The 13,831-nt window shown below is 51.7% G+C and overlaps 1 protein-coding gene across 5 annotated transcripts in view; it reads left to right on the top strand.

Annotated features, from left to right (window-relative positions):
* Positions 1–13,831, top strand: part of LOC137667696 (H(+)/Cl(-) exchange transporter 5) — a 38,701-nt gene that overhangs the window by 11,527 nt on the left and 13,343 nt on the right. For 3 of the 5 annotated variants that reach the window (XM_068408714.1, XM_068408712.1, XM_068408713.1), the window contains exons 3-4: positions 1,264–1,413; positions 12,999–13,150. In XM_068408714.1, coding sequence (XP_068264815.1) covers positions 1,264–1,413; positions 12,999–13,150 — 302 coding nt within the window. Of the gene's footprint in view, positions 1–1,263; positions 1,414–5,193; positions 5,240–12,998; positions 13,151–13,831 lie in introns of those variants that run through there. The other 2 variants (XM_068408715.1, XM_068408716.1) reach the window with 2 other exon arrangements.

Genomic DNA, 13,831 nt, shown 5'->3' with positions numbered 1-13,831 from the left:
CACTTCCAGACTGCATTTTGTAGCTTCATGTGCGGGTGGTTAAGAGTCATCATTCACTTGAGTTCTTTTAGTAGTTTGCCTACATCTTGGAGAAGGACGGGTAGGAGAGCTTGGCACATCTGGAGAGCATCACAGCTGCATTTCTCCTGCGAGGATCCTTCCTCCGTGATGGGCTTTGCCCAACTCTAGCAGTAAATGTGAGGAACCGTGGGAGGTGAAATGGTCAAAAAAAGAAAAAAGAAAGTCATTGCAAACCTGTTGAGAGCACACGTGGAGATGAGTTAAAAGATACATCAGCGGATGTCACTTGCCTTGCGAACATGGTGTTGAGCTGAGTCATTTTTTACCTGCTTGTTAGAGTGGATTTCTAATTGCTCTGTCAGGTGGTGATCAGCAGATAGACATTGATTCACAGTCTCTGTGGGAAATACAAAGGGGAAGAAGGAAATACCTTGGGAGGCTTTTTAGACCAAGAACTTAGAAATATAATTGGTTTTGTATAGAGAAAAACATTATCTGAGGCATTCGGGCTGCTCTGGTGTTTGAGATTATAGTTGCAGAAGTTAGTGTGAACTTGTGCACCATTAGCAGATGGGGGCTTTGACACTTCATTTTCAAACCCACCCCAGTCCTACCTCCAGCAGAGCTCTGGTGCACCCACGTGCCGGCCGTGGGTGACATGGGACAGTCACCTGAGCTACAGCAGCTGAGATGGGGGCTGGTTTTTGAGGTGGTTGCTTGCAGTTTGTTGGTCTCATTGCTGTAATTGAGCCTCTCTCATGGCTGGCAGCTGGTTATTCAGGATCCAGTTTGAGCCCTTTTCCCAGCAGGCAGTGGACTGGGAAGTGGGGGGTATGTGTGTAGGATCCCTTGTTATGGAAGGATTTTCCTCTGTGGGGCTTGGCTTGGCCGTGCAAAGGTTTCTAAACTTCTTCTCTTTTAAGAACCCGGGCACCCTATCTGCTGTGTGCCTTCCCAGTTGGGTTCAGATGCCATACTGGGACTTGATGCTTGTTCCTGGCGTGTGGCAATACGAAATCTAGTGCGAGAGCTTTGCCTGGAATTGTAAACATCCAGTTCTGTCCGGAGGAGTTGCTTGTTCTAGCCCAAACTTCAGGTGGTATCGCTGCGTTTCTCCCTCCCATGGGAAGAGCAGTGTGGCCTCCTGGTCTTCAGGACAAAGCATCAAGTGGGCATCAGTCCAGTTGGCTTAGAAAATGAGTCTTCCTGCTTGTGCTCTTAAAAATTTCCCTTTGCTCCTAGGTGTGGAAGCTCTGGCCATGGATCAGAAAGGCTATCGACGGGGGAGCTTCCAGAGCAGCACTAGTGATGAAGATATGCTGGAAATAGCAGGAGCATCTCTGGACTTCTCCATGGCAGATGATGACCCGCCACTCGACAGGGAGATGGGAGGTAATACCTGTGCCTCTATCTGCTTTCTGCATTTTTTTGTACTGGTTGCATTGTCTCCCAGGTAACTAGCGATAGGACAAGAGGACACAGCCTCAAGCTTCGCCAGGGGAGGGTCAGGTTGGACATTAGGAAGCATTTCTTCTCAGAAAGGGTCATTAGCCATTGGCAGCGGGTGCCCAGGGAGGTGGTGGAGTCCCCATCTCTGGAGGGGTTTAAGAAAAGCCTGGACATGGCACTTAGTGCCATGGTCTAGTTGCCATGGTGGTGTCAGGGCAATGGTTGGACTCGATGATCCCAGAGGGCTCTTCCAACCTGATTGAGTCTGTGATTCTGTGAGTGAGAAGCATTGGTTTGTGGTTGTAAAACCTCTGTCCGTGCGCAAAGCGGACGGACATGTGCAAGATCTACATCCCGAGTGCGTTGTTGGGCTCCATCCATAGAATCATAGAATGGTTTGGAAGGGACCTTAAAGATCATCTAGTTCCAACCACCCCCCCACAGGCAGGGACACCTTTCCTCTAGACCAGGTTGCTCCGCTGGCACGTGCGGCTTGGAGCGGTGGTGGTGGCACGTTGTGGGGCTGCCCTAAACCCGGTGCAGAGCGGAGCGGCTCCCGGGCAGAGGCTCTCTCTGCGGGCAGGGTGCCTGAGTCCGCGGGCAGAAGTAAAAGAGGAAATTTGAAAGGGGAAAGAGTTGCTTGCCCAACTGCCAGTTTCAGTTCACTCTGCAAATTTCCCCTGCTGACTTCAGGAAGCGTTTGCTGGCACGTGTTTGGGTGTCGGGTACGCAGCCTGGAGATGTGGTGGCACAGGCTTGACTGGAGCTGGCGAGCTGGTAACTGAGGTTCTCCTGTGGTGGAGTTGGCTGCTGGCCTCTGGCTGGGACCTGCTGCTTTCGCTGTCTGGTGTGTTGTCGGGTGGGAGTGAGCGAGTGACACCTTTTGGAACCAGGACCCAGCCCTCTTACCCCCTTCTCCAAGACTCTCCTGCAAAGAGTGGTGGCATCTCAAGTTGAAAAACCAGCCACAACTGGAGCTCCTGGGTCCTGTCAAGTGAGCAGAGGAGGAAGCATCCCCTGCTGTGTGGTAATTTGTAAATCTGGAGTGTGTTTGGCAGCCAGTGCTCCTCCGTGCTTTCCTAACGAGCCCTTGACTGATGACAGGGCTTCCGTACGGTGTCAGGTCCCCGACGGGAGCCACCAGCCTTGCCCGCTGCCTGGAACACAGGATGAAAAATATCTTCACGTAGGATCTAGACTGACTATGAGACTTTGTTCTGAACTGGTATTTGCAAGAATGCCCCTGCTTCCCAAAGGCTGGAGCTCTTCAGGAGTCTGGGCCAAAATGGAGATATTCTGAGCACTTCAGGCTGGTTTCAGTCACAATGATTTAACGTGGTCTGCGGTGGCTTTTCACCCCTGCTGCACTGCTGGTTGGTATGGAAAACTCGCTGTGAGCAGCACAGTCTCTCACTCTTATCTTCTCTGGTTTGGACTTCAGCATTTCATCAAGAAGAGGTAACAGATAAGACTTTCCTTGTTTTTTTTTTTCCCCCCATGCTGTTAAGTTGCACTCGGGAATCAAACTTGGCTTTTTAATAAAATCCCCTGATGCTTTTCTAGTTTTCCTTGGTTTGGTACTAAGGTAACAGTGTTACACCAGGCAGCGAGTGAATCTTGGCAGGGCTTCTCCAAATTGTTGTCAAAGCAAAGGTTTTAATCTTGGTCAAAGGCTTGATGGGTGGCACAGTCTTAAGGATACAGTCGTGCTTTCCACAAGTGGTTTCATCTATTTGGCATCTCCTCCCTTCTGTGCCACAGTAAAGGTGACCAGAGCTACGTGTGGTGTTCGAGGTGAGTTTGTACAGCAGTAAATCTTTTCTGCTTCTTAGTTTAAGGGATTTTTAAAAAAAAAGCTATTTCCTTGTTGACTGTTCTCAAGTATTGAGCAATGACTTGCGGAGCATTATCCGCAAACACTTGAGCTTTTGAGTCAGACGTGCTGACTTAGAGCATGACGTTGTTCCAAAGAAAACTCTACCCAACGCTTCATGGATACCCAAATACATGGTCAGTTAGATTATATCTGCAGTCCTGTTGATTTTTTTTTTTTTTTTTTGAAGAAATATAAGATTTATGAGGCCTGATTCCTTGAACAAAATCTGCTGGAACTGCTGCCTTCCCGAGCAATACCTCCTAGATGGGGGGTGGCTTCTGTCAAGTGGTTTGTTATGAGGGTAAGTTACAGAATCACAGACTCAGTCAGGTTGGAAGAGCCCTCTGGGATCATCGAGTCCAACCATTGCCCTGACACCACCATGGCAACTAGACCATGGCACTAAGTGCCATGTCCAGTCTTGTCTTAAACCCCTCCCGAGATGGTGACTCCACCACCTCCCTGGGCAGCCCCTTCCAATGGCTAATGACCCTTGCTGAGAAGAAATGCTTCCTAATGTCCAACCTGACCCTCCCCTGGTGAAGCTTGAGGCTGTGTCCTCTTGTCCTATCACTGGTTGCCCGGGAGAAGAGGCCGACTCCCACTCTGCTACAACCTCCCTTCAGGTAGTTGTAGACTGCACTAAGGTCACCTCTGAGCCTCCTCTTCTCCAGGCTAAACACCCCCAGCTCCCTCAGCCATTCCTCGTAGGTCAGACCCTTCCCCACCTTGGTCGCCCTCCTCTGGACTCACTCCAACACCTCAACATCTCTCTTGAAGTGCGGGGCCCAGAACTGGACACAGTACTCAAGGTGTGGCCTCACCAGTGCCGAGTACAGAGGGACAATCCCTTCCCCAGACCGGCTGGCTACACTATTCCTGATAGAGGCCAGGATGCCATTGGCCTTCTTGGCCACCTGGGCACACTGCTGGCTCATGTTTGTACTGATTTCTAAGTCCTTGAGATCCCTTTCCAAAACTATTAAAATACAAATGGTTTCCTCTGAACAGGTTGAAGCAGTTCTGGTTGGGTGTGTGAGTCAGGCAGCGATGGGCAGCGATTCTTTAGTGCTTTTCTTTAGTGGCCCTTTGCTCCTCGCAGCGGTGGGGCAGACCCTGGGCTCGGGAGGAGCAGGATGTAATGCTGCCCAGGGAGGTGGTGGAGTCACCATCTCTGGAGGGGTTTAAGAAAAGCCTGGACATGGCACTTAGTGCCCTGGTCTAGTTGCCATGGTGGTGTCAGGGCAATGGTTGGACTCGATGATCCCAGAGGGCTCTTCCAGCCTGGTTGATTCTGTGATTCTGTGACATTGTGGGAGTCTCTGGATGTGCTTTGCCTTGTAGGGGGCAAAGGCAGGGCTGTGGTCCCTTCCTCTTTCAGGGGAAGACTTAAAAACGTTTCGATGGCTGGAAGGTCTCCTTTTTGCTGTAGGATTTAGGAAGGTTTTGTTCTCTTTGAGCTCTAAGGGCAAGAACTGAGAACTGCCATAGCAGCAGCTAACACCCCGAAGTGCAGCAGGGTTAGCGACGCTTGGTTTTATAGGGATTTTTGGGTTCATCCCCTAGCCCTGTCCTTGTCTGTGCTCTCCAGACATGCTTGCTCTATGCAGTGGGAAGCGGAGGTGGGTGGTGTGGCTCGCTGCGACACTGGGGGTGGCCAGCTGTCCCTCAGAAGGATTAAATATGGTCCCTTGCTTTGCTAGCCAGGGGATTTCACTCGCCTGCTGCACCTCTGGCAGGGCAGACTCATTGACCCGCCGTTAGAAGTGCTAAAGGGCCAAGCTCTGAGATGGATCCCGGAGCTGGGTGACATCTCCCCTGGCTTTTTTCTCCAGCCACCTTCCTCCTCGACCTCCAGACAGAAACCCAGGGCTGTCAGCGCAGCATTATCAGGTGAGACCAAAGTCAACCGCTCTGGGGTGTAGTGTTTCAGCCTTGCCAGACGATGTTTAAATGACAAGCTATCGCCAGCAAATTGGAGCCAGGAGAACTTAATCACCAGCCCCTGCGAGCTCTTATGTACTTTGAATGGCAAGATAAAGAGCGCTCGTGGGGCCCCGGAGGGGCTGGGGGAAGCGCTCGGAGGGATTGCTTGTGCAGGGAGGACAAAAGGGAAATTCAGTGCCTGTCTGCTGGGAAGACAGGGAGCAAAGAGGGTTGCTGGTAGCTAGTCAGCAAGCGCAGTGTCAGCTGGGGGGGAGAGAAAGGGGTTTTTTTTAGTACATCAGTTTCAACCCGCCTGGCTCCTGGTGCTGGTGAGAGCAAACGGCGTTAGCCACGAGCCGCTCTCCATCTCAAAGCCTGTGTGCAGTCGGCCTCGGCTGCCTGCAAAAATGCAGATTTCAGTCCCGGGGAATATATTCTGCCGGATAAAACATCCCGAGCGCTGCCTGCACAGCCCCGCTCGCAGCGTCGGGGTGCGGCCCGCGTTCGGGGCACCTCGGGAGCCGCGATACCCAGACACAGCCAGCCTCCTCCGCCCCTGCGTGACCCTCTCCTCGTGCCGCTCCGATCCTGCCCCTTCCAGCGAGGTGCAAGGGCCAGCTCGCTCATGTGACGGGTGACGCCGGGCGTGCGGGGAGGGCCCAGCGCTGCTGCGGGCTCCTCTGCGGCCGGCTCCGGAGGAAGAGGATGCAGCAAGTGCCGCTGTAGGACCAAAGCGCGCCCGCCGTCCCTCGGCCCGCCGGCCATGCGATGGATGGGCTCCCCGAGGCTGAGCGAGGGTGAGGAGGCCCTTCCAGGGAGGAAGAGGGGGACGTGAGCCCGGGGCAGCGTGGCCCCCGCGGAAGCTGCTGGTGGTGGCTCCTGTGCCCGGTGCAGGGGTGGTTGGGCAGGGTGAGCAGTGGGGGTCTGTGCTGGGTTTCTGCTGTGTAATGGTTGGGTGTTTACTGCCCGTCTCCCTCGTGTCTGCAAAACCCTTTAATTTTCCAGATTCACTAGAGAGAGGGAAGCGGCGTGGGGGCAGAGCTCTCCGGCGTGCCGTGGTCTCGTGCAGTGGCCGTGGTCTCGCCGTGCTGGCAGGACAGTTACTAAAGCCCCGTGGCTTTGCTGCGTGGCAAACGGCAGGTGCCTGTAACTTTAACAAGCACTGCCTTTTTTTTTTTTTTTTAAAGCCAGGCAGGCTCTCTGAAGTGGAGCATTAACCCATTTTGGGGAGAAGAGGTGATCAAAATGCTGACAAGTCTGTGTTTAAAAAATCAACTGTACTTCTCTAACAGGGACGCGTTTAACTTGCTGTATGTAGGCATTAAATACTGATTTAGAGATCCCTGCGTTAGGAACTGGGCAGACCTGCACGGTCATCTTGATTGTGTTTCGACAAGGCATTACTGAGCTCATTTTCTTCCTTTACTCCTATCTGGTTATCGTAGGATCCTTGATTTGCAACAAGCCGAAGCAGGAAATATGATCTTGATAAATATTTATGGTTGTCAGCCATTTTATAGTTCGGTATTAATCCTGGAAAAAATATAAGGCCTCTTCTCCCAGGCAACCAGCAATAGGACAAGAGGACACAGCCTCAAGCTTGGCCAGGGGAGGTTCAGGTTGGACATTAGGAAGCATTTCTTCTGAGCACGGGTCATTAGCCATTGGAAGGGGCTGCCCAGGGAGGTGGTGGAGTCACCATCTCTGGAGGGGTTTAAGAAAAGCCTGGACATGGCCCTTAGTGCCCTGGTCTAGTTGCCATGGTGGTGTCAGGGCAATGGTTGGACTCGATGATCCCAGAGGGCTCTTCCAGCCTCATTGATTCTGTGTGATCCTCTGTGCAGCTCCTGGCCGTGGTACGGGCAGGATCACACGGGCCGGTACCTGTGGGATGTTTGGTGCCATATGTCAGGGTATTGCTGAGGCTGCGATGACCTGCAGCCCTCCTCGTGTTGCAGGGCAGGGCTGTGTGCTGGCTTCATGCCCTCGGGGGCTCGTCCGTGTGGCTCTGTGGGAGTGATCCCAGGACAGCTAAAGTCGCTGGTCTGGGCAGTTATTCCAGAAGAGTGAGCAAGGAATGACCCTGAGCTCATCTTCGTGTGGAAAATCCTTCTCAAAGTGGCCTGTTAGCTGGTTTAACACTGCTTTATTAATAGTGTGGGTTTTTTTAGGACAACTGTATCTTTTTATCTTTAGGAAAGATGGTGGTAGGTGTGCCCAAATAAAGCTGAGCAGGCAGTGAAAGCCGCTGTCTGCAGCACGGAGACAGGGATTGTTGTTGTACTTCCAGAAGAGTTGGTCATTCCTGTAGAAACAAAAGTGAGCTCTCCTGGCTGGGCTGCTTGGCTTTGGAGGTGAGTGAGCAGGAGATAGTTGTTCATCTTCCCTTGCTCAAGGTAGACTCAGTGTTGTCTTCTGCATCGTTGGGCTTGGTAGAAACCCGTCACCCCCACTTAGCAAAGCCTTAAAGTACCTCCCCCACCAGAGCCACCTCAGTACTTGTATCTGAAGCCGCTGTGAACGCGATGCAGCCATGGTGGTTCCCTTGGGGACAGGGCAGGAACGAATGTCTGGGTGGATCCTTAATGCCGTTACCACCACTCCACCCTCAAATTTATATTTCAGCTTTTCCAGAAAAGCAGCTGCTATTGAAGTGAGGACATTAAAAGTCCACTGTAATGGGAGAGGGGAGCCTGGGAATGGGGACTGGGCCCAGGTGAGCAAGCTGGTGACCGTGGTGAGAACATCTGGTATGGCTCAGAGCGGCCCAGGTGGGCGTTGGGGTGTCCTGTGGCCTGGGAGGTAGCGGTGTGCTCACAGCCCGGTGCCACCATCGAGCTGGGTCAGACCCTGGCGTGCCTCCCTGCTTCAGCTGCTCGGTCACGGTCTCCACATCTGTGGCCTTTGCTGCGAAGATCTTCAGCTCTGAACTGAAGGTGTGACTTGTTGGAGCTGTGGTTGACTGGGATGGTGCCTCGTCGTGTCCCTTAGATCAAATAACTGCTTCAGAGGGGGTTCATTGCCTCGAGAGGCTGCCGGCAGCACTCATCCATCCAGGTCAACCTGTTATTAGGATGGTTTATTCAAGGAGGTTTTGGTCTGTCAGATTTGTAGAAGAGTGCTTGGGATTTCCAGTGGGGATACTTGAACGGGGAGGTCTCTGAAAGTGTTGATGCCAGCTTGTGTATTTCCAAGCTGTTGGCCTCGTAAGTGCAAAAATATTGTTAAAAACAGAGTGATTCCTCGAGGCTCTGGGCAAACGTGCCCCATTTTCTTCACAGCGCAAGTCGGGCACGTGCGGCTCACAGTCTGTGCTCACCATGTGGGAAGATCTCTGGAGAACTTCAGTCAACCTTGGTTTGTCCCAAATGAAGCGAGGAGCCTTTTTTTAAGTGGGGTATTTTGTGGTACTTGTCGGTTATGCTACACGACTCACCTTGTGTTCCTGCGGCTTTTTCTCTGTTAAGAGGCTGCTGCGCCAGTCTGGGCAATGGGCTTGGGCAGACATCATAGGTGTCTTTTCCCCTCTCGTCCTTTAGATGATGGGGTAGAGAGCAGTTGTTTGAATTCCTTACTTCTCTCCATCCAAAGACATCTTTGCCCTGGTGGTATCTACAATCTAAAAACTTTAAATGAAATATTAAACACTGTCCTTCTTTATGGGAGTTTTAATACTCCTCTTCTCCTGCAGTCTACAACTACCTGAAGGGAGGTTGTAGTGGAGTGGGAGTCGGCCTCTTCTTCCGGGCAACTAGCGGTAGGACAAGAGGACACAGCCTCAAGCTTCGCCAGGGGAGGTTCAGGTTGGACATTAGGAAGCATTTCTTCTCAGCAAGGGTCATTAGCCATTGGAAGGGGCTGCCCAGGGAGGTGGTGGAGTCACCATCTCTGGAGGGGTTTAAGAAAAGCCTGGACATGGCTCTTAGTGCCGTGGTCCAGTTGCCATGGTGGTGTCAGGGCAATGGTTGGACTCGATGATCCCAGAGGGCTCTTCCAACCTCATTGATTCTGTGATTCTCCACCACCTTTCAATTTTGACCAGATTTTGGGTTTTGCATCTTTTTTTTCCTTCTGGATGACTGTAAATGCTTAGTGTCTTAGAGAACTGTGCTTAGATTTACTCTTCTGCCCCGGTCAGAAAACCCAGACTCCCTACCCGTGTCTCCATGCGTGTGCCCTTGGAAGCTTTTTGTAGCAGCGTGTTGCTGGAGAAAGAACATGCGTGGTGTATGTTCTAGTAGTAGGGACTGCTAAGAGTATGTGAACCCACGCTTGTTCTGTGGAGCATACAGGCTATAGGTGGCTTTGGTGCGCTGTGGATTGCCAAGGGAATGGTTTGTGGTTATTTAAGGCTGGGGTTCCCAGCTCAGGTGAGAAATGGGCTGGTGAGGACTTCAGTCTCCTATTGCCTTCTCATAGATTTTCTGTACCTGGCTTCCTTTTCGTTGCTGCTGGGCTCGGTGGAGAAAACTGGCTGTTCTGTCTCCGGTTTGCTGATACCACAGAATCAGAATCCCAGACTCAATCAGGTTGGAAGAGCCCTCTGGGATCATCGAGTCCAACCATTGCCCTGACACCACCATGGCAACTAGACCATGGCACTAAGTGCCATGTCCAGGCTTTTCTTAAACCCCTCCAGAGATGGGGACTCCACCACCTCCCTGGGCAGCCCCTTCCAATGGCTAATGACCCTTGCTGAGAAGAAATGCTTCCTAATGTCCAACCTGGCCCTCCCCTGGCGAAGCTTGAGGCTGTGTCCTCTTGTCCTATCACTAGTTGCCTGGGAGAAGAGGCCGACTCCCACTCCACTACAACCTCCCTTCAGGTAGTTGTAGACTGCACTAAGGTCACCTCTGAGCCTCCTCTTCTCCAGGCTAAACAACCCCAGCTCCACCAGGGAAGGTGGAGTTCTCCTGAGCTTGGTTTGGACCTCAGCTGGGTCAGTGTGGGAAGGCTGCTGTGCCGAACCGCTCGAGCCCGGCCAACGAGGGCATCGTCAGCTGGCAGCTCCCAGCAGCCCTTCCTCTTCGGGTGCTTTTGGAACGGTGATGTCCCTCCAGGTGCTTTTTAGTTTTTAGAAATAGTGGGGAAAAAAAAAAACAACCCAGACAGGACTGTAGCAGGTGTGAGCTTAGCTGAGGAGGTGTTGGGGCCATGGAGAGCACCCTTGGGAGCGAGGGTAGCATGAAAGGCTGCTCCAGGGAGTTTCAAAACTCATATTCAGCGTGTGAAGTAGTGTCACATTTTCTGAGGACGCTTTTGCGTAGTGGAGGATCGACTGCAGGGCACCTTTCACCTCCGCTGAGGTTTAACAGGGTGTTTCTTGGAGTAACCCGTGGAATTTTTGCCCTTTCAGCATTCGGTGGCTTAGAAAGAAAAATACATGGAGTAACTCCTGAAGGATTCTGTCGGTGTTGACCTGGAGCAGGGGCCTCAGTGCTTGCACAAGCAAAGGAATGAAGCTTGGGCTGAACTGCACAGAAAACCTCGTTCCGTGTCAATTAATCTCTCAAGAAAACTGCTCGTTTTCTTTGGATGAGGTTTAAAAGACCTTTGGTTTGTTTTTCCCTTGATGTGTTTCAACACCACCTTCAAACTGCTTTCAAGGGGCTGTAAGAAACACGTTTTTAAAGGAGCAAATGTTACGTGAATGGGGGTTTTGAAGGTTCTTTTCAGATCAAAGATGCTCAGTATGTGGTTCTAAGAGCACATGAAAGCAGGAATAGATTCCTGGATGTTTTCCAGGTGGAAGAGATTTAAATGCATGTCCCAGGGCAGGTAAAGTCCTCTTGGGCCCAAGGACGCGCAAGGGCAGGCTGTGCTGTGCTGCCTCCTGCTCGCTGCCCTCTCCCCGTGGTACCGGGGTGTGGGGAGGTGGCACGGGGCGGGCGGACGGGCTGGAAGGAGGCAGCGGCTTCGCTGGGAACTGGCTGTAAACCCAGTGCTTGGGGATGTGGAGACAAGATTAGTCAACCAGGTTTGACCTGTTTACTATGCTGTGGTCCAGGACTGGGCAGTTGGACTAGATGATCTTCAAGAAACTTCAGGAAAGGTGTTGAGGTGTTGGAGCGAGTCCAGAGGAGGGCGACCAAGCTGGTGAAGGGTCTGGAGGGTCTGACCTATGAGGAACGGCTGAGGGAGCTGGGGGTGTTTAGCCTGGAGAAGAGGAGGCTCAGAGGTGACCTTATTGCAGTCTACAACTACCTGAAGGGAGGTTGTAGCAGAGTGGGAGTCGGCCTCTTCTCCCAGGCAACTAGTGATAGGACAAGAGGACACAGCCTCAAGCTTGGCCAGGGGAGGTTCAGGTTGGACATTAGGAAGCATTTCTTCTCAGCAAGGGTCCTTAGCCATTGGAAGGGGCTGCCCAGGGAGGTGGTGGAGTCCCCATCTCTGGAGGGGTTTAAGAAAAGCCTGGACATGGCACTTAGTGCCCTGGTCTAGTTGCCATGGTGGTGTCAGGGCAATGGTTGGACTCGATGATCCCAGAGGGCTCTTCCAACCTGACTGATGCTGTGATCTTTAAAGGTCCCTTCCAACCCAAATTGTTCAACAATTCTATGATTAATGGATTTATTTTCTTGGCAGAGGATGGCAGAACTGAGGGCAATGACACTTCGGAGACTTTGCTCGGGAGCGTGGCTTGTACTGTGAAACCCTTGTGTGTTGTCTTCAGGTGGACCTGGCCAACCCTCATCACGCTGTAGATTAATAGTTTTCTGTAGGCCCCCGCGTTCCCCTGCCCCGCAGCCTTGGTCTGCACTCCTAACCGTGAGGAGACTGCCTTGGGACCAAAATTTTGGGCACATACATCCACACTAAGCATCATTTCCATGGGCTGGAGCAGGTTAGACAGAAGGCTGAGTGGTTTGGCCGAGATTTTCACCTGCAGGGAGGCTGTGAGCCCCTGTTTGGTATCTTCCCAAGCCCCCATTTGGTACCACTTTCTGCTTTTCAGACCCTCCTGGTCCCCCCCTGCCCAGTGCTGGCGGAAGGTCAGATGCTTTCCTTCCCCCGTCCCCCTGCTCCCATCCACAGCCCTCCTGCTTTTCCTCCTTCTTCACCAGACCTGCCTGGGACTCCCTTCAGCTCTGCTGAGGGCTCGAACGTTCACCTTCTCCTCTCCCACAGAATCCCAGAATCAATGAGGTTGGAAGAGCCCTCTGGGATCATCGAGTCCAACCATTGCCCTGACACCACCATGGCAACTAGACCATGGCACTAAGTGCCATGTCCAGTCTTTTCTTAAACCCCTCCAGAGATGGTGACTCCACCACCTCCCTGGGCAGCCCCTTCCAATGGCTAATGACCCTTGCTGAGAAGAAATGCTTCCTAATGTCCAACCTGACCCTCCCCTGGCGAAGCTTGAGGCTGTGTCCTCTTGTCCTATCGCTAGTTGCTAGTTATCCCTCTCCCTTCTGCTTTCCTCAAATGGCAGAAGTTCTGCGTTTAGAGAAAAGTTTGCACGTAGATCTGGGTGTTGATTTACTCTGGTTCCTGAACGGTTGTTTCCAGGAGTGACCCCATCTCTACGTGAACTGCTGGAGATGGGGAAGGACATCCCTGTGCTGCCCAGGTCACCCTGGGAGGCTTGTTTGGTGTGTTTAGCTCAGGAAACAGCTCGTTAGCTGTTGAAATCTAGTTTTTCCTCTAAGTTAGTGTTTCGGTGCTGGTTTTTTTTTCCTAAAAAGGGAGAAAACTAAGAAATGCTCAATTTCCCCCCCCCCAGGATTTTCCTCATATAACGGAGGAGGGATGAACGGCACAAGCACAATGATGGATTTCCTGGAGGAACCTCTTCCTGGTGTGGGGACCTACGAAGATTTTAACACTATAGATTGGGTGCGAGAGAAGTCCAGGGACCGGGACAGGCACAGAGAGGTAAAATATCTCACCACTCCTTGCTGGCACTGAAGGCAGAATAATTAACTTGCTAGAGCTAATCGTAGTTCTGATTGCTGGAGCTGTACCTCGGGTGGAGGGGTTGCCTTTAGGATGGGAACCGAGGACACTAAATTGTTTATTAATTGCTACTTCACTCCTGAAGGCTTTTATTTATTTAAGACGCCTCAGTGGATTTCTGTTGCACACCTTCAATGCCTTAATGGCACGTTTTGTCATGCCACGTTGAGCTTGCTCGACTCTGAAGCATGGGAGAACCTGCACTGCTCCTCACGGAAGGTGCACATGTCGTTTGCAGGAATTACATTGCTGTTGCATGGTTTATAGTGGAAGAATCAAAGCACCCGTGATCTTGTTTATTAATAAATACATTTTTTCTGCTCGTGCAGTTGTACTTGTGAATGATGCTCTTTGTTGGTATCATTTTGTGCTGCACGTTTGAGAAAACTAAGTGCAATTCTTTCAGAATTCACTCCCGGGACTTCACCGCTCTCTGCAGTTAAAGGAATCTGCTGAGAAAGCAAGGGATGCTTTAAATAAAGCACCCATGGCCCCAGCGTGCTCCTGGTTCGTGAGGAACCCTTGCTGGCAGAACTCTTGTAGGGTGATGGCTGAACTCATCTATTTGCTTGCCAAAATATTCTTTAATTTTTTATTTTT

The sequence above is a fragment of the Nyctibius grandis genome, chromosome 10 (genome assembly GCF_013368605.1).
Source record: "Nyctibius grandis isolate bNycGra1 chromosome 10, bNycGra1.pri, whole genome shotgun sequence".
NCBI lineage: Eukaryota > Metazoa > Chordata > Aves > Nyctibiiformes > Nyctibiidae > Nyctibius > Nyctibius grandis.
This window is presented reverse-complemented; position numbering and strand designations above follow the sequence as displayed.